This window comes from Capricornis sumatraensis, chromosome 9, assembly GCF_032405125.1.
Source record: "Capricornis sumatraensis isolate serow.1 chromosome 9, serow.2, whole genome shotgun sequence".
Lineage (NCBI taxonomy): Eukaryota > Metazoa > Chordata > Mammalia > Artiodactyla > Bovidae > Capricornis > Capricornis sumatraensis.
In genome coordinates, this window is record NC_091077.1 from 93,631,155 (window position 1) to 93,652,401 (window position 21,247).

The 21,247-nt window shown below is 38.8% G+C and overlaps 1 protein-coding gene across 4 annotated transcripts in view; it reads right to left on the minus strand.

The window, feature by feature from the left end:
* Positions 1-21,247, minus strand: part of MCTP1 (multiple C2 and transmembrane domain containing 1) — a 559,548-nt gene that overhangs the window by 285,751 nt on the left and 252,550 nt on the right. For all 4 annotated transcript variants that reach the window (XM_068979294.1, XM_068979293.1, XM_068979292.1 and 1 more), the window contains exon 2: positions 16,308-16,422. In XM_068979294.1, coding sequence (XP_068835395.1) covers positions 16,308-16,422 — 115 coding nt within the window. The remainder of the gene's footprint in view (positions 1-16,307; positions 16,423-21,247) is intronic.

Below are 21,247 nucleotides of genomic sequence, written 5' to 3' on the forward strand. Positions count from 1 at the left end.
CTGACTCTGTTTGCTTTAGACTTTCACCTTTAAGTATATTCTCATTATGGAAGTATGCAGAAATCATAAAGTCCAAACAGCTCACTTCCTCTTTGCCCTGGTCTGACACAGTAATCCCATACGGTGTAACAAGGCTCAGGATTATCTGACATCTGTAGACACTACAAAGTGATCACCGCAGTCTAACTAATATCCATCACCATACAGTTGACCCCCTTCTCCCATCTCCCATGCCTCTCATCACCTGCTTCCCCTCTGGTAATCAGTAATCCTTTCTCTGTACCTTTTGTTTATTTTGCTTTTTAAGATTTCACAGATGAGTGAAATCATTTCATGCTTCCATGCTGCATCTGACTTACGTAACTCAGCATAACACCAAACCTGTGTTGGAGCAGATGCTGTTGGTGCCCGGTCATCTCCTGCCTGCAGTCAGTTTTCCTAAACACCAAAGACATTTGACCTCCATCTCTTCTTCAAGCATTTATGGTTTTAGGAGCATGTTTGGCCTGTGTATATGCCAGGCCACAGGTGCCGGAACTTGGGAGCAGGCCTTAGCAAATGGCAAGTTAGGATTGTCAAATAAATAGCCTGTTTTCTTGGCTTCTCACTGAAACTTGTCGCGGGCCTTCATACTACGTTCCAGAGGTCCCTAAAGGTAACCTGCTGCTTCGTCCAGCTTCTACTGGCCTCCTTCCTTCCCTGTTTCATCTTCACCCTTCCTGCTGTGTTCTCAGATTATTTCACAGAGAAGCACAAATCCCTGTCTTAGGCTATGCTTCCGGAGACCCCAACCTAAAGCACAAGGTCTTTCTTCTATTACAGCCTGCTATTAAGATATGCAAGTAAATTGATAGAAGTCTGAGAATTTTTAAAATTTGAATGTACTTTTTTTTGAAAAACAATTTCTTTCAGTTATACTTGTAATTTATACTCAGAGTCTTCTTTAGTACAAAACCAAGCTTTGTTCATTCTTTTCTAAATTTAATGAGGAACTGTTCCTCGATAATTTTGTCAAGAGATAATATATTCTCAAAATTCAAGAAAATTTAGAAAAGCACAGTTATACAACTTTGCAGTCATTGGCTCTCAGCACCTTTTGTTGCAAAACTGTACTCTTTCAAAATCTGAAACAACCCATTTTCCCACATCTGAAAGATGTTTGTGAATGACAAATTGGTAATTCTTTATCAGGGAAGAAAAATTCACTTTCAACTCTAATTGTAAAAATCTTGACACATTCACAGTGGACAGCATCCATCCATGCTTAACAGAAAGGTAAAACAAATAACTAGGGCATAATAAATGATGAACTATAGGCTATACAGATGAGTGCCTCCTTTTTCCCAGAACCATTCTCTTTCTTTTCTTTTCTGGTTGTGCCACATGGCTTGTGGGATCTTACTTCCCTGACCAGTGATTGAACCTATGCCCTAGCATTGGAATTGTCAAGCCTTAGCCATTGGACTGTCAAGCACCTCTCTTTTCATTCTAAGGTTGACAGGTGTCAGGCTGCACCCCAAAGGTGCCTTACATCCGCCTAGCCTTGAGACTGAAAAGGAGCCAGGAGTCCATGAAAGAGACATTACAGGGAAGGAGAGAGTGGGTTGAATTGAGAGAGTAGCACTGAAACATAGACATTACCACGTGTAAAACAGATAAGACAGTGGGAGTTTGCTGTGTGATGTTCTGTGATAACCTAGAGGGTTGGGATGGGGTAGGAAGGAAATTCAAGAAGGAGGGGACATATGTATACCTATGGCTGATTCATGTTGACATATGACAGAAACTAACACAACATTATAAAGCAATTATCCTCAGACATTTTGTTAAAAAGACACATTAGTGGTTTAATGGATAGGGTGTGTTGCAAGCTTGAAAGCAAGATCCTGGAGCAACACACCAGCATGTACAGTTTTTACAGTGAGATGGGAGGAAGAGGGAGGTTACCAGTTAAAGGGGGATTTGATGTTACATCAGCTCATCAATTCATCAGTCACCAGGGAAACCAGCAGAGGTGCACACCCCTCAGTGACCCTTTGATAAACTATCATAGTGGAGCCCTTCAGATCTGAAGATTAGCACAATCACTAGCTGGGCCTGTGGGCAAGCAGGTAGGCAGTTATGACTGAACTCTATGATTAAGGGAAGGACGGTCAAAGGCTTTGACTGTGTGGATCACAACAAACTGCAGAAAATTCTGCAAGAGATGGGAATACCAGACCAACTGTCCTGTCTCCTGAGAAATCTGTCAGGAAGCAACAGTTAGCACTGGACATGGAACAAAAGACTGGTTCCAAATAGGAAAAGGATCGTGTCAAGGCTGTATATTGTCACTCTGCTTATTTAACTTATGTGCAGAGTACATCATGAGAAACATTGGGCTGGATGAAGCACAAGCTGGAATCAAGATTGCTGGGAGAAATATCGATATCCTCAGATATGCAGATGACACCACCCTCATGGAAGAAAGTGAAGAGGAACTAAAGAGCCTCTTGATAAAGGTAAAAAAGGAGAGTGAAAAAGTTGGCTTAAAGCTCAACATTCAGAAAACTAAGATCATGGCATCCGGTCCCATCACTTCATGGCAAATAGATGGGGAAACAGTGGAAACAGTGGCTGACTGTATTTTTCTGGGCTCAACTCACTGCAGATGGCGACTGCAGCCATGAAATTAAAAAACGCTTACTCCTTGGAAGGAAAGTTATGACCAACCTAGACAGCATATTAAAAAGCAGAGACATTACTTTGCCAACAACTGAGTGACTGAACTGAACTGAAATTTACTCTAATTATACCTCAATAAAATTAGAGTGAAAAAATGACATAAAATCATTTTTTAAGAGGTTTAGGTATAATAGAGAACTTGTAGCTTAGAAAGAAAACTGGTCATTAAGTACCAGGACTGTTCTCATACAAGGTAATAAAAATTTAATGCTTTGTGCATAGAAGGAAGGTTTTGCCTCATCCAAACTGAATGCACACTTTCAAAAGAGTCTGCTTTTACTGTGATGTTGTGTATTTTATGACCACGGTCATTTATTTTAAAAAAATAAGCAAACAGAAAGAATGGTAAGGGTCTGTCATGTCCATCGTGTTGCTGTTGTTTAGTCGCTCAGTCGTGTCCAATTCTTTTTGACCCCACGGACTCCCGCCAGGCTCCTCTGTCTATGGGATTTCCAAGGCAAGAATACTGTCATGTCTAGACAACCTAAAATCACTACACTATTTATTGTTTTTTCTCTGTTATGGCTGCTATAAAGTGTTGTCACTTTGACTGGAAACAGAAAAGGTTGTAGCTACTTCTCATCCATGAGCACTTGTGTGCTCTGGTTTTTCATTTCTTCCAAGGTCAGGCCCTAAATTTGGACTAACAAATCTGACAGGGTATTTTATATCCAAAGCAATGTTTATGCTGCTTTAACAGCTGCTGCTGCTAAGTCACTTCAGTCGTGTTCGACTCTGTGTGACCCCATAGACAGCAGCCCACCAGGCTCCCCTGTCCCTGGGATTCTCCAGGCAAGAACACTGGAGTGGGTTGCCATTTTCTTCTCCAATGCATGAAAGTGCAAAGTGAAAGTGAAGTCGCTCAGTTGTGTCTGACTCTTAGCGACCCCATGGACTGCAGCCTTCCAGGCTCCTCCATCCATGGGATTTTTCCAGGCAAGAGTACTGGAGTGGGGTGCCATTAACACCAAAGGCTTGAAATCATCTCACCTTAAAACCCTTCTTGTGGCACTAGAGTAAGGAGGGGCCAACTGATACAATTAGATACAACATGAATGCCCTGTATTTTATTAATGTTCTCAATGCTGGCCCCAGGGTGGGGAAAGCTTTTTCCCCTTCTTCCTGAGAATATGACCTTTGGTTAACTCTTTATGTCCTTATAACCCTCAGTAGATAGTATGTCAACTATGTTGCTAAGCAACACAAGGTAAAAAGGATGCCCTGGTTGGTAAATTTCATCTGGCCTGGGAGAAGTAGAAACATCTGTTAGGAAGCCATATCTTTGGGATTTCCAAATGTAATAATTCTTGTAACTGAGCAGGTCCCTGGAAACTATGCTTATGAAGCAGTTATAAGAGATTCTAGCTCCTATGAGAAAGAGGCTTTGATATCATAGAGGCTCCCACATTTGTTCAATGTCATTTTATCTTTTTCCATCTGCATAGTGTTACCTAGTAGCTAAGGTAAAGAACTCCTGGGTGACTGCAGGGGCTGCTGCAGGTACAGCAGGAAGGGACAGCTGAGACTGTCCTGCTGCTGAGCCATGGTTCCTGCCCTGTATACTCCTGGATGGAGTTGTCCTGGATGGTCTTGTCGGTCTGATGTTCAGCTGAATGTAGGGGGTCAAAATGGGCACGCTGCTGCTGCTGCTACTAAGTTACTTCAGTTGTGTCTGGCTCTGTGCGACCCCATAGATGGCAGCCCACCAGGCTCTTCCATCCCTGGGATTCTCTAGGCAAGAACACAAGTGGGTTGCCATTTCCTTCTCCAATGCATGAAAGTGAAAACGGAAAGTGAAGTCGCTCAGTCGTATACGACTCTGTGACCCCATGGACTGCAGCCTACCAGGCTCCTCTGTCCATGGGGTTTTCCAGGCAAGAGTACTGGAGTGGGTTGCCACTGCCTTCTCCCAAAATAGGCATAGAATATTCTTTTTGGACAGAGGAGCCTGGTGGGCGACAGTCCATTGGTTTGCAAAGAGTTGGACACGACTTAGAAACTACACACAACATAATTCTTTTGGGGGATAGGAAAAAAATTTCAAAACAAAAAAAGAAAAGCTTGGCCTACCCAAGGTCAGTTTTGTACCCATAAAGTATTAGTTTTGACATGATATTATAGACCCTGTTGGGGTGAGGGGAAGCAAGTTCACACTCATACACTCGGGATGACACAATGGTTGTCAATAAATTGACTTTGAGGAAGAATTTTATTTGCAGTTTTAAAATGCTTTTATCAATTGGACATGATTTTGGTGTACACTCTATAGTACTGACTGCACAGCACTGGATATTTACCAAAGCCTTCACTGTCCATAATATATTTTCCCTTTGGGTAATCATCACCTGATTACCTGTTGCCCAAAGCTTATGTGATCATTTCCAATAGGAGATTTTACTCTCTTTCATTCTGGTATGATTGGTTTTTATAATAAATTAACTAGAAGCATTCTGTCTACCATCAACACATGGCCTCTGTTTCCCCCTCTTGCTTGCCTACAGATTTCTGCTTAAGCTAAAGATTAGACATGTGTTTTGGAAAAATTAGAAGAAAAGGAAAAGGCAGAGGAACCAGAGATCAAATTGCCAATATCTGATGGATCATCAAAAAAGCAAGAGAATATCAGTAAAACATCTACTTCTGATTTGTTCATTATGCCAAAGTCTTTGACTATGTAGATCACCACAAACTGTGGAAAGTTCTTAAAGAGATGGGAATACCAGACCAACTTACCTGCCTCCTGAGAAATCTGTACACAGGTCAAGAAGCAACAGTTAGAACTGGACAATTTAGAACAGACTGGTTCCAAACTGGGAAAGGAGTATGTCAAGGCTGTATATTGTCACCCTGCTTATTTAACTTACATGCAGAGTACATCATGAGAAATGCTGGGCTGGATGAAGCACAAGCTGGAATCAAGATTGCTGGGAGAAATATCAATCACCTCAGATATACAGATGACATCACTCTTATGGTAGAAAGCGAAGAAGAACTAAAGAGCCTCTTGTTGAAAGTGAAAGAGGAGAGTGAAAAAGCTGGCTTAAAGGTCAGGATTCAGAAAACTAAGATGATGGCATCTGATCCCATCACTTCATGGCAAATAGATGGGGAAACAATGGAAACAGTGACAGACTTTATTTTTGGACTCCAAAATCACTGCAGATAGTGACTGCAGTGTCTGTGAAATTAAATTAAATTTCATTCTTCTCGTGAAATTAAAAGACACTTTCTCCTTGGAAGAAAAGCTATGACTAACCTAGGCAGCATATTAAAAAGCAGAGACATTACTTTGCCAACAAGGTCCGTCTAGTCAAAGCTATGACTTTTCTTGTAGTCATGTATGGATGTGAGAGTTGGACTACAAAGAAATACTTGACTAACTGATCCAGGGCACTTTGAAAGTTAAAATTTCCAAGACTATTTTGTTCCAAAACCAGATAACTTCGTGGAAGTAGACTGCTAACCCAAGATCAACAGAAAAAGAAATAGTACCTTGTAAAAGCAAAAAGAGACATCCAACTGTAGTTATTTGCTTTAGAATATTGTTGCCATTATTTTTAATGATATTTTATGATAAGCACTAATAAAGCCCAGTAGAACTTTTCACTGTATCTCTAATTCCAAATTTAGAAGACTAATTTAGTGCTAACTAGAATGAATGCTGGCTCTTAAAATAATCTTAATTAATGAACCTATAACCTTATATAGGTTTGACTATATCAAATAGTTGTACCAAAAATGTATACCCATTCTTATTTGCTAAATGGTGCCAACAATCTTTCAAAATTTATGAAAAAGGTAATTTTGTATGCTTCATATGATCTAATTTCAGAGAACACATAATTAAGTTCCTGAACTTATATTCTGTCTATAAGCACAATACACTGAAAACTACAAACCCATAAATTCTCCTTTATCCTTACATCGAGGAGAATATCTTTTAAGAAATCTAAATATGGAACACTATGTACACAAGTTAATTAACCTCAAGTGAATTTAAGGACACTGTTTCTAATATTGGAACTCAGAGATGTACTTTTAAAATGAGTTAAGCTTAAAATCATCCTTTGTTACAGATGCTGAATTAAATTATACTTATTATAAATTGAATTAATCTATAAACAATAAAATCATATTTCAAATAAAAACCCACCAGTGGCAAAGTCTATGCAGATTCTGAAGAAAATATGATATGTATCGATTGGCCTTGTCTATCAACTCCTGAGAACAGTGTCAGGCATTGTACACAATTCCTTTCGTGGGCCTTTTTAGTTTTTATGGCAATGTGGTTTTTTGTAAAGGTTAAATAAAAATGGGTTCTTCTTCCAATCTAGAAATAATTGGACAAAGGAAATTTTTAATCATAACAGCAGGAGACATTGCACCTTTAAAAGTGAACCTTACATTGCCAGGTGTGATACGACAGCATTTCATATGTGGAAACATCTTTGGAATTTCTTCAGAAAATTGGTATAGGGTTTACTCTATGGCTTAAGGAGTTCTGGATTTACATTCACTAAAAGATAGCATCTTTTGGCAAACCGTGGGAATTTTGAAGAAAGGAATACCTCCATGTATGCAGTGCTGCAGAGAGCCTAGGGAACAGCCACCAAGTTCTTTGCCTCTGGCTCAGAATAAAGGAAGTGCTAAGACTAACATAGGACTGCCCTGCTGATCTAGTTAAGAATCCATCTGCCAAGGTAGGGGACATGGCTGCGGTCCCTAGTCCAGGAAGATTCCACGTGCCTCAGGGCAACTAAGCTTATGCTCTACAACTACTGAGCACAGGCCCTAGAGCCTTTGTTCTGCAACAAGAGGAGCCTGCACAATCAGAGAAAGCCCATGAGCAGCAACGAAGACCCAGAACAGCCCCAAATAAGACATTTATTTAAAAAAGACCAGGATAAAGAGATTTCCAGCAAAAAGATATAGTTTAGGAGTCATTCACAAAATCTCAAGGTAGAAGTTCATTCTGAAGTTTTAGTAATTATATAGCTCTAGTTATATTAACATGAAACAAGGGAATCTTCGTGTGTCAATGAGTGGTTTTTTTGCACCTATGAAAACAAGACAAACACAATAGAACATATGTGTTCTGCTGAAGCAAATGCTATAAATGTGTATATGCACACAGTGGATATATACTATAATATGTGTATATATATAAATTTAGAGGCTTAAGATCATAGTGAAAAAGCTATCAATAAAACTGAGTCACGATCATTAAAAATAATTCCCAATGGTAGGAAACTGGTGGAAGCTATAACATTAACATCTTTGCTTCTGCTTGTGCCTATATTGAGTAAAACAAGCCTATAGTTGATTCCACCATTTGTAAGAAATGCAAAAATTGATTGACTAGCAACACATACAATTCATAACTTCAGCAGAGAAGTGCAACATGACAGACCTTTTCTTGATCAAAATAGCTTGTTTAAAGACTGTGTAAACCTAAAGAAGGGGCTGCCAAGAAAAGTATCTCAGAGTCGCTCAGATACACACCTTTCTCTGATGATATAAACTGCAATTTCCTTCTGGGAAAAAACAGGAACACTCATGATGCTTAAATTTATGATCAACTTTAACGGGATGAAGATTTTTTTCTAAAACACACGAGTACATATTATGTCTCTAAAATCAGGACCCTTGTGACAGTTAAATGAGATAATATTACCAATTATGGGAGTCAAATGGGGGAAAAAACAGAACTGCCCCCAGGCAAGCCCGGATATATGGCAATCTGACCGTAAAAGAAATTCGCAAGGGTCCAAACCAAAGAGAACCCTAAACACCAAGCAGTGAACGAATGTGTGGGGTGGAAGCTGCTCTAATGGCCAGTCCTATTTAGATTATACATATATGTACACATTAAACATTACTCCTGATATACAACACATATTAGAAACATTACTATGCCTATCCACTCAGTGAATAAATCTCTAAAAGTTTTCATAAGTCACACTCTAATAATAAAATTGCTGGCAGATTCTCCAGCCTGAAAAGGGCTATTTTTACACTTAGAATATGCTTCATTTTTATCAAGACAATTTTTGAAACAGAAAAAAAAAAGCTTTCTAATTTACTGTCTCAGATCTGGCTTTCTTAAAACCGATATTAAGTTCTCAATTAGTGAGCCTTTCCCAAATAGTGAGAAAACTGAAGCTTGTCAGGGGATGAGCTTTCAATCCTTTCCCATCTATCAGGTTTCTAGAGTTCTTACTCCAATCTTAAAACTGTTCTCAGAACACATGGAAACTTTCCTTTCACACTGACACATCAGAGTCACAGTGCAGACTGCAGGGGTTTCAGTGTGGAATGAATGAAATTCTCTAACTCAACGCAGGGATTTTGAACACTGTTATAAATAGAATCACAATAAACAAGTTCATGTGGATTGCTTTTTTATTTTTTAAATGTGTTCCTGGTATTTGAAGAGAAGAATTGTCCTCTGTAGTGAGCTGACCTGTGTGCATGTGTGTGCACGCTCAGTCACTTCAGCTGTGTCTGACGCTTCGTGATCCCACGGCCTGCAGCCCACCAGGCTTCTCTGTCTGTGGGATTCTCCAGGCAAGAATACTGGACTGTGTTGCCATGCCCTCTTCCAGGGAATTGGCCTGGGTCCTCCCAAAGAATGTGTCTAAGTCCTAACTCCCTGTACCTATGAACCTTATTCAGAAATGGGCTTTTTCATCAAATGTCTCTATAGTTCAGCCAGATCTTTCTAACCTTTGAACAATCAAAACTTCTCAAAGCCTCAGGGAACTGAAATGATTTATGAACGTTCAAAGGTGCTAAACTTTTCACAGTTGTTCTTGCGAAAACTGTCTACATTTTCTTGTATTACCATACTGATTTTGACCCCCAAATAATTTATTTCCAAAACAAGAAATGAGCTTCCTGCAGATAAAATTAACTTAAGGAATTTGAGATGAGATCATCCTGGATTTAGGGTGTGCCCTAAAAACCAATGACTGCTATCCTTATGAAATAAAGAGGAGGGAAGTTTGAGGCAGGAAAACAGAAGAGGATGCCATGTAGAGATGGAAGCAAAGATTGGAGTGACGCTGCCCTAAGTCAAGGAATGCCTGGGGCCACCAGAAGCTGTAATAGGCAAGGAAGAATTCTTTGCAAGAGTCTTTGGAAGGACTATTTCCTACCACAACTTTGATTTCTTTGATTCTCAGACTCCAAAACTGAAAGAAGAAACTTCTGTAGTTTTAAGCCACCAAGTTTTGGGTAACATGTTAAGGCAGCCCTGGGACATGAATGCAGCCTCCACAGTACAAATTACAAGGGCTTAAATTATAGAGAATGTGCTCTCACCAGGCATGTCTACACAGATTGCTCTTACTTTTCTAACAACATAAACAATCTTGTCAAGACAAGACTTTCAAAATGTGATAGATGATAATACAGTCCTGAAAAGACAAACCTAATTAAAATATAAATGGCATTTTGGAAAATAACTAGGCATGACAATTGCCAAAGGGCTGCTAGAGAAAACAAGCAACTTTGTTAAACTGGAACTTCAAATAAAGAATAAATAATTTTTTATATAAGAATACTCCAAGTAGTGTATTATTTCTTTTTCACTGAATAAATTTGACATGCAAAATTGTATAAGCTTAAGATGTACAGCATGTTACTTTGTGAAGTCACTCAGTCGTGTCCAACTCTTTGCGACCCCGTAGACTGTAACCTACCAAACTCCTCCATCCATGGGATTCTCCAGGCAAGAATACTGGAGTGGGTTGCCATTTCCTTCTCCACTGATATATTTACATATTGTATAATAATATGTTTATCATTATGATGATATTTATCACATAATTATAGTACAATGTTATTGTCTATATTTATTATACTGTGGATTAGATTCATGAGATTTATTTACATTAAAAGATAATGGATTATTTGAAATTCGAATTTAAGCATCATGTTGGGACTTCCCTGTGGTCCAGTGGCTAAGACTCCATGCTCTCAATGCAGGAGGCATGGGTTTGATCCCTGGTCTGGGGACTATCCTTGTGGCTTAGCTGGTAAAGAATCCACCTGCAATACAGGAGACCTGGGTTCGATTCCTGGGTTGGGAAGATCCCCTGGAGAAAGGAAAGGTTACCCACTCCAGTATTCTGGCCTGGAGAATTCCATGGACTAAATAGTCCATGGAGTCACAAAGAGTCAGACACGAGTGAGTGACTTTCATGTTCACGTTCTGGGAACTAAGGTCTCACATACCATACTGTACAGCCAACCAGGAGGAAAAAAAAAAAAAAACCAAGGCATCGTGTATTTTTGTTTGCGAAATCTAGAACCCTGTAGTTGCAAAGAGAGACTGCACATTTCACTCAGTCACAAAGCTAATAAAATGTGGCAACTGGCTTTGAAATTATGTATGACAGACTCTCCAAGGTCATGTGCTTTCTAGTCCATGAGGCTGTTAAAGCTGGTATAATAAAATGTAGGAAAAAGTAGTAGCACTCCCCAGAGCTATCTGGTTGTTCTGTAAAACAGGTTATAAAAATGGAAGAAGGACGGCCAGTTACGACTGCCCAGTGCCCGCTATCTATAAAAATTCTGTATAAAGTTCAAACAATCTTCTAGTCCCCAAGGGGATGGCTGAAATGAGTTTTCCCTTCCATTATTTAGTGCAAGGCTGACAGGGGACATGGAAGATACAGGCATTTGGGTTTTGTTGGGCAGTAGGTGAGGGCGTCAATGTAACAAATAACAAGAGAATGCAATTTCTGCTGATTTTAACAGTTACACAAATATTTTTGCCTATAGTCACATTTCCCCCAAATCCACAAAGTGCCCAGCCATCATTTAGTCTTAAAATTGCAATAATTTTTTGAACTCCCTCACCCAATTTATCTCAGATGCTATTTGACATTCCCTGAACCTAGACTGCATATTGAAAAGCAGAGACATTACTTTGCCAACAAAGGTCCATCTAGTCACGGCTATGGTTTTTCCAGTGGTCATGTATGCATGTGAGAGTTGGACTGTGAAGAAAGCTGAGCACTTTTGAACTGTGGTGTTGGAGAAGACTCTTTTTTTTTTTTTCATGTTGTTCCTTTTTTATTTTTTTTTAAAAATATAAATTTATTTATTTTAATTGGAGGTTAATTATACCTGTGGAGAAGACTCTTGAGAGTCCCTTGGACTGCAAGGAGATCCAACCAGTCCATTCTAAAGGAGATCAGCCCTGGGTGTTCTTTGGAAGGACTGATGTTGAAGCTGAAACTCCAATACTTTGGCCACCTCATGCGAAGAGTTGACTCATTGAAAAACACCCTGATGCTGGGAGGGATTGGGGGCAGGAGAAGGGGACGACAGAGGATGAGATGGCTAGATGGCATCACCAACTCAATGGATGTGAGTTTGAGTGAATTCAGGGAGTTGGTGATGGACAGGGAGGCCTGGCATGTTGCAATTCATGGGGTCACAGAGTTGGACATGACTGAGCAACTGAACTGAACTGAACCAGCAGCTCTCCCATTTTCCTTTCCTTCTCCTGTTCCACATTCATAATCCCAAAACTATACTCCCACAAGACCATAGTGTTTCCCTGCTTGTTTTCTCACTGTGAACTACCCATCTCCATCTAATTATCGTATATACATGTCCCAATGCTATCTATCCAATCATATGTTTAACATCATCCGTTATTTACAGGTGAATCTATGATGTTTTAGTCAATCCCAAACTTAACTCAGGTTGTGTCCTCTGTTTATGTATCTCCTCTCATATCTACCAAATAAAAACTTCATAAATGTCAGGCAAGTGAGTAAGGCAGTGAAGCTGGGATAGAGTTTGCATTTTAAACACTTTGGGATAGTCTTCACTTCTGTAAAGTAGTATTTTCTCTCCCTTATTTCTTTGGAACATAGTCATCTCATTTTATCTTTAAGAAGTTCCTATTTTTGACAGAGATGTCTATAGAGAATAATTTGCTACTACAAGAAAGACAGTGGTACACACATGATGCCATCCAGACTCACAGCTGTGAACACGTGAATGATGGGACAAGATGGTGTGTGTCTTGCCCAAAGGACAGCTGCTAAGTAGCTCAGATTACTGGCGTCATATGTTGCCAGAGTTTGCGTGATGTTTCCTGTGGATGACACTGACTTTATGCATTGCTGACAAGAATGCCACAGACAGGATGTATCCTTCTCAACGCATCATATCAGGAGGTGCATTATGTCTGTTGGTCTCATTACTGCTGATGTTAACTTTGCACTTGGTTAAAAGGATGGCTTCCAAGTTTTTCTACTGTAAAGTAACTTTTCCCCTTTGTAATTCATACATATCTTGTGGGAGAAATACTCTGAAATGATGCAAATGGCCAGTTTCTCATCATAATCTTGCATATACAGTTGGTGGCTCAGCTGTAAAGAATCCACCTGCCAATGTAGAAGGCGTGGGTTCAATCCCTGGGTCACAGAGATCCTCTGGAGAAGGAAATGGCAACCCACTCCAGTATTCTTGCCTGGGAAATCCCATGGACAGAGGAGCCTGGCAGACTACAGTCCATGGGGTCATGAAGAGTCAGACATGACTAAGAGTCTAAATAACAGTTTTAGCATCAGTGGATGATTATTGCCTATAATAATTATTACAGTGATGCTTGTCGGAAGGCGATCTATTCCTATTTTCACATCTACATTTGTTCATTAGAATTCCACCATAAGGAAAAGCTTTACCTTATCCCACATGATTTATTCAATCATGTATTTATCAATTATGTATTAATGATACACAGTTATCTATGAGCTCATAGATACATATATTTTTCTATGTGTTATAATTTATTATTACCACTATTTATTTTGTTGCTGAAATGTACCGGCTTTGATTATCAGGAATGCCTTTAAGTTGGCTCCTATTTCGTTTTGACTTTCTGCCATCCATTTTTGAGTACTTTATTTTTTGGCACTGCAAAATGTCCTAGGCTTGTCTCGTACTTTCCCTGCCCTAGATCTGCAATCAACCATTTCACCAGGAGCCCTGCTTACTTTTATGGGGGAACTGTATTTAGAAACCAAGATCTGGGCCAAAAAGTATACAGATTTCCACTTTGTCATTACACCTTTGTGATGGCTTCTAGGTCTTCTCAGCAGATAGATTATACACACCCCTATCCATCTTAATTCCTATCTGTATATATAAGAAGCCATAAGCTCCTACTGCTACCTTTCTAACACAGCAAGGTACATTCTAGCTTTCTCCCATTCCATGTACATAACTTCTTTCTCCAACAGTAAGAAATCTGGCTCTTTCATCTACAATATATTTACTTAGTTGTTCATTCCTAGTATATTCAGTAAGTAGTTTCAGAATTGGTAATCATGCTTTGAAGTACATTAGTTATATCTAGTTCTTTTTGTCTTGAGTTTTACAGTATATAATCCAAACATGGTTTTACTTAATCACTTAGGTTAGTTGTTTTATTTCCCATCTCCCTGAGGTGTGGTTATGGTTAAATATCAACCAGGATGTGGGAATCTATCATCAATCCATCCATCCATCCATCCACCCATCTACTCATTCATTTCTTTCTGTAATACTGTTGTTGTTAAAGAGTTAAAATCATATAAGAAAGTTCATTGAAGAAAATGTCAGTAAACTTCTTCCTTACCCTTTTTACCCCATTCCTATCCTACATTCCAAACACCTATTCTTACAGATATTGTGTATGTTATCAGTCTCATTCATTTCTGGATTTTACTTCTGATATTTCTTTTTGAAGAAATGAACAGCTAATGCATAATCCCTTATACTCCATTCTTACGTAAATTTCATACTGTTGCTATTAGCACTTTGACTTTTCACTTAATAATGAATCCAGTAACTCCATATCAGTTCTTAGAGATTTTTCTTATTTATTTTACAGTTGTATATTATTTCATCCTGCAAATGTACTAAGGGTTATTTAACCATCTCTTCTATTCATGGGGATTTTGTAACTCCAAAAAATTTGCAATAAATAATTATGTGCTTATGTATTTAATATTATTGGGAGGACATATCAAGGTCTAAAATTTTGGTCACCTGATGCCTTGTTCAATTTCATTTTAGGTCAAATGATGTAATGTAATTAAAATTGCTCTGAAGACTAAAAAATGATTTATAGATACATAGTGAAATACTATGTTAATAGCATTATTTTTTTCCTCCAAGCTAACTGTAACTTCTTTCGAGACCATCATTTCAATTCCATAAATATTTATCTTCAGCTACTAAAAGAGAAAAAACTAAAAGTGTTCGTTGCTCAGGCATGTCCAACTGTTAGCAACCTAATGGGCCATAGCCCACCAACCAGATGGTTACTTATGAAAATTCCCCCGTGTTTAAATTCTAACTTTTCTAATCATATCTTCATTCATTAATAATATTCTGACATTTACTAGTTTGTACTTAAATCTATTATTTGTATCATTTCTAATCTTAAAAACCCCACTGCTACATTAATCATTTTCTATATTTTATGTTTGTAGAGATAGGAGGGGCTTCCTTGGTGACTCAGATGGTAAAGAGCCTGCCTGCAAATGCAGGAAACCTGGGGTCAATCCCTTGGTTGGGAAGATCCCCTGGAGAAGGGCATGGCAACTCACTCCAGTATTCTTGCCTGGAGAATCCCCATGGACAGAGGAGGCTGGCGGGCTACAGTCCATGGGGTCGCAGGGAGTCAGACATGACTGACTGGGTGTGATCTTGTTTGCTTCCTTTCACTTCCTAAGTGGGGATGTCGATTAGGGTAGGAGAAGAAAAAACGAGATCCTGTGATGCCAGGAGCACTCAGGGTTATCTGACAAGGAGTTAGAGGCTAAGGGACTCTCCTCCTTCTCAGTGGGAGGAGTTAAATTCAAACTCAGTTTCCTTTAGGCCCTCGGGGCCTTCAGATCTCCACATCTGGAAGCTTAAAACATGCAAAAGATGCTAGAAAGTCTGTTTAGGGTCTACCTTTTGACTTGTCCCTAACCAAGGTTCAAGGAATAATTAATGTACCCCAAGCTAGTTCATCAGGAGATGGCCTTGGGATATACAATCCAGGAACTAAAGAGTATTTGCCTTGTCTTCCTGTTCATCATGGCCTACAAAATTCTGTTAATCCACCATGGGGTTATTGCCAGGTCCAGCCAAATTTAAGAAAATCCCATGCTGGGAATCTCCAAAGTTTTGGTGAGATGTTAGTCCTAGATTGTGCAGTTTTATGAGATTCCATGGAGCAAATCTATGCAGCAAAAAGAATTTCTGGTGTGTGAAAGGTGAATTCCAATATGGCTTCAAATGTGTGCCTCATCTACTCAACTGATTCTGTCACTAGTTATACATAATTCAGGGTCTAACTTGTCAGCAATGTGACAGGGACCTCACTGTCTGAGTCCAGAGTTTTCACACTTGTATCGTAACCTCTTCCTCCACGGTCACAGGCATCAGACATTTTGAGCCACATCATTGAACCCAGACTTCTAAAATTCATAGTACAGTTGATCCTTTTTAACTTAAGAAACGACAAGGAAAACAAAGTTTGTCAAAAATACAGAGGATAAGCTTCCAGGTGACACTGTTCTTACCTCCTCGATCTCGGGCAGCTAAACTTTGACCCCTTCTTAATGTGATGTCCAATTGGTACATTCCGGGCTCAGCCAAAGGGACATCTGCATTACTGGTGCCAGCAGTATTTATTTTCTGAAAAGCAAGAAAGATATAAAAAAATTAAATTTATTATGTCTATTTTCTCCTGTGAGGGACCATGTATAGCGAAGTGCAAACTTTAAAAAACAGTCAATATAATAAATCATCTTGTGAATTCACCCAGTAGCATCATCACCCAGTTCTCTGAAGGTTTCAAAATTCATGAAATTCTTTAGACTCAAAAGTAAGACACAATAGTTACAGGAATTCTTGTTTTGACTCAGATTAGAACAAGTATAATGTGAAAAACATTTCCCATGGAAAGCCCCACATAATTCAACCAAGAAAGACTAACATAGAAATAGTGTCTGAAGTAAAGATACAGTCAGTGATGAATGGAGAATAAAGGTGTGCAAGAGCGGCTGACTTCCACAAAACTGAGCTGAAAATGAAAATGATTTATTCAGGTTACTTTGTTGATTCATTTATCCACACAAAGGAACTCATCCTGATGGATTACACGTCTATTTTAGCCCCAACATAAAATATGATATAATAATATAGAAATAAATTCACCCAGCATTTTGACAGTACTTGCAAGAAATAAATTCTCAATAGGGCTAAGTTCCTAATGCTGCTTTCTATGGAATAAAAGTGTACAAGCCATTTTTAGAACAAAAAAAATCTCTGCAAGGCTACCTCTATAGAATTTCTTTAGCAACAATATACTAGGCATTGAGTAACAAATGCACTTGCAAGAGGAATAACATGAGACATTAAAACAACATAAGAGAAATATATAGTAAAACCTTTAGAGATCACACTTTATACTTTCTGACATGTTGAGTACAGTAGGAAAATTTACTTTTCTTTACATGTTTGAGATGATTGGAAATTCTTATTATTTTTCCAATTCCAAAATAAACATACTTAAAAAAAAACTTTTGAAACTGAATTTTATTGTCACATTTATAAAAGTTGTTAAAATATTAAAATACCACCACCTGATTCAAATGCACACTTTGCCCCATGCATGCATGCTCAGTCACAGACTTCTCTGATTAAATCTTTATTGGTTTCTAACTATCAAGAAATTGGGATAAGGTTGAGATCTGACCTGAGGAAATAATATGCTCACAAATGAAATAAAATATTAATAAACTTAAATTAAAAATGGGATAGAAATTTAAGTCTTAGAGTATTAATTCCCAATTCCACTGAGAACAACAAGTCAACTCACTTAAGGAAATCAAATGTCCTATAAGAATATTTAAAAGTATTTTTTATACCCAATAGGAGTCCTCCTCAAGGTTCAACAGTATATTCATCTTCTAAATATTGCTTTTATAACCCAAAATAAAAAACAATATATATAAATATACTTCTGTAAATAAAAGTATACAGAAGTATATATATATATATATACTAATTAAGTAAAGTGACTAACACTTCGACTTCTGGAATGATGAAAGTGAAAGTGTCAGTCAGTCAGTTGTGTCCGACTCTTTGAGACCCCATGAACTATATAAACCACCAGGCTCCTCTGTCCTTGGAATCCTCCAAGCAAGAATACTGGAGTGGGTTGCCATTCCCTTCTCCAGGGGATCTTCCCAACCCAGGGATCGAACCCAGGTCTTCTGTGCTGTAGGAAGATTCTTTATCATCAGAACCATTCAAATGATATGCATGGATAAGTTAAAATATTATATACCATTCTGGCTTTTAGATTTCAGTTTTTGTGTGAACAAAGTATTACAATTTATTGAACTTAGAAATATCATGGGCACTTTTAAAATCAGTATATTGAGGTCTAGCTAGTTTTTTTTTTTTGAGATACCTACTTTTCCACAGTGCACAAAAGCTATAATTTCAATTATTTTACTAATGAACATATGAGTTGGCTTCAGTATTTGCCACTACAAGAACTTGCGCTTTTATTTTTCTTATAGGATGCATTTTTCCAAAAAGATTTAAATAGTTCATACTCCTACCGAAAGTGCACGAGTGCCTATTTCCTATACCCTAGTCAGCACTAAACATTACCAACTTTCAAGTTTTGTGGGTAAAAATATTATCTTTCTTCAAAACACATTTCCAGCACTATGGTAAAGTGTCTTGAATCTAGCATAAATGGCAAGAGTGATAGCTCTTCATTGGACCACACAGAAGATGCCCACTTGGAAAGAGGAAGCCAACCGATGCCTTCTGACTGCCTTTTCAAAGAACAGTTTGTATGTGGGTTTAACTAATAAGCAAGATTTAAATTAAAATCCAGCAAACATGTAAAGTATTATGTTCTGAGTCTTTCTTGAGGCTCTATTATATATACTGTTTCAAAATAAATGCACTACCAAATATTAAATGTAGTTACTTTCTAAAAAATGGGATAAAGTCTATAGGAAAGTAGAAACTTTTTACCCACCCTGCAAACTCGTCTAGTATTTTTACTTTCAAGGCAGAAAAGTTTGAATGCTCAGATATCTGTGTATTTTTGTAGATTTCATTGCTCTATTAAGTGTTTCTTGGACTTTAGAGTGAATAATTTATAGAGTGCTTGGTTTAACATTTTAAAATGCTTATTACACTACATGGGAAAATTAAGGACCTTGTGCAGCCATGAAATAAAAAGACGCTTACTCCTTGGAAGAAGTTATGACCAACCTAGACAGCAAAGAAAGGCAATGCCAAAGAATGCTCAAACTACCACACAATTGCACTCATCTCACATGCTAGTAAACTAATGCTCAAAATTCTCCAAGCCAGGCTTCAGCAATACGTGAACCATGAACTTCCTGATGTTCAAGCTGGTTTTAGAAGAGGCAGAGGAACCAGAGATCAAATTGCCAACATCCGCTGGATCATGGAAAAAGCAAGAGAGTTCCAGAAAAACATCTATTTCTGCTTTATTGACTATGCCAAAGCCTTTGACTGCATGGATCACAATAAACTGGAAAATTCTGAAATAGATGGGAATACCAGACCACCTGACCTGCCTCTTGAGAAACCTATATGCAGGTCAGGAAGCAACAGTTAGAACTGGACATGGAACAACAGACTGGTTCCAAATAGGAAAAGGAGTACGTCAAGACTGTATATTGTCACCCTGCTTTTTTAACTTACATGCAGAGTACATCATGAGAAATGCTGGACTGGAAGAAGCACAAGCTGGAGTCAAGATTGCCGGGAGAAATATCAATAACCTCAGATATGCAGATGACACCACCTTTATGGCAGAAAGTGAAGAGGAATTAAAAAGCCTCTGGATGAAAGTGAAAGAGGAGAGCGAAAAAGTTGGCTTAAAGCTCAACATTCAGAAAACGAAGATCATGGCATCTGGTCCCATCACTTCATGGCAAATAGATGGGGAAACAGTAGAAACAGTGTCAGAATTTATTTTGGGGGGCTCCAAAATCACTGCAGATGGTGATTGCAGCCATGAAATAAAAAGATGCTTACTCCTTGGAAGCAAAGTTATGACCAACCTAGACAGCATATTGAAAAGGAGAGACATTACTTAGCCAACAAAGGTCCGTCTAGTCAAGGCTATGGTTTTTCCTGTAGTCACGTATGGATGGTGATAGTTGGACTGTGAAGAAAGCTGAGCGCTGAAGAATTGATGCTTTTGAACTGTGGTGTTGGAGAAGACTCTTGAGAGTCCCTTGGACTGCAAGGAGATCCAACCAGTCCATTCTAAAGGAGATCAGCCCTGGGATTTCTTTGGAGGGAATGATGCTGAAGCTGAAACTCCAGTACTTTGACCACCCTCATGTGAAGAGTTGACTCATTGGAAAAGACTCTGATGCTGGGAGGGATTGGAGGCAGGAGGAGAAGGGGACGACAGAGGATGAGATGGCTGGATGGCATCACTGACTCGATGGATGTGAGTCCGAGTGAACTCCTGGAGTTGGTGATGGACAGGGAGGCCTGGTGTGCTGCGATTCATGGGGTCACAAAGAGTCGGACATGACTGAGCGACTGAACTGACTGACTAACTGAGACAGCATATTAAAAAGCAGAGACATTACTTTGCCAACAAAGATTTGTCTAGTCAAGGCTATAGTTTTTCTAGTTGTCATGTATGGATGTGAGAGTTGGACTATAAAGAAACCTGAGTACTGAAGAATTAATGCTTTTGAAATGTGGTGTTGGAGAAGACTCTTGAGAGTCCCTTGGACTGCAAGGAGGTCCAACCATCCTAAAGGAAATAAGTCCTGAATGTTCATTGGAAGGACTGATGTTGAAGCTGAAACTCCAATGTTTTGGCCACCTGATGTGGAGAGCTGACTCATTGGAAAAGACCCTGATATTGGGAAAGATTGAAGGCGAGAGGAGAAGGGGATCATGGAGAATGACATGGTTGGATGGCATCACCGACTCAGTGGACATGAGTTTGGGTAAGCTCTGGGAGTTGGTGATGGACAGGGAGGCCTGGTGAGCTGCAGTCCATGGGGTCACAAAGAGTTGGACATGACTGAGCCACTGAACTGAACTGAAAGGTAATTTAATTACACTAGGTTCTCCAGTTTTGCTGTTTGAAAATTTAATACCTAGTTAAGAGACAACTTCACTGGATTTATATTTATTGGCTTTTAAAAACCTGAATAATATTCAATTCTTTGTGTGTGTATTTACAGATCACATTTTTTCTCTATCCCTTTCTCTTATGACAGACATTTAGGTTATTTTCATATTTTGGCTACTGTGAATAATGCTGTAATAAAGGTGGTAGTGCAGAAATCTCTCCAGGAAATTGATTTCATTTCCTTCAGATGTATCCACCTTCCCCATCTTGTTCTCCATGTACTCCTGCCCAGTCTTGAAGGACCATTTCATGCAGTTCAGTTCAGTCGCTCAGTCATGTCCGACTCTTTGCGACCCC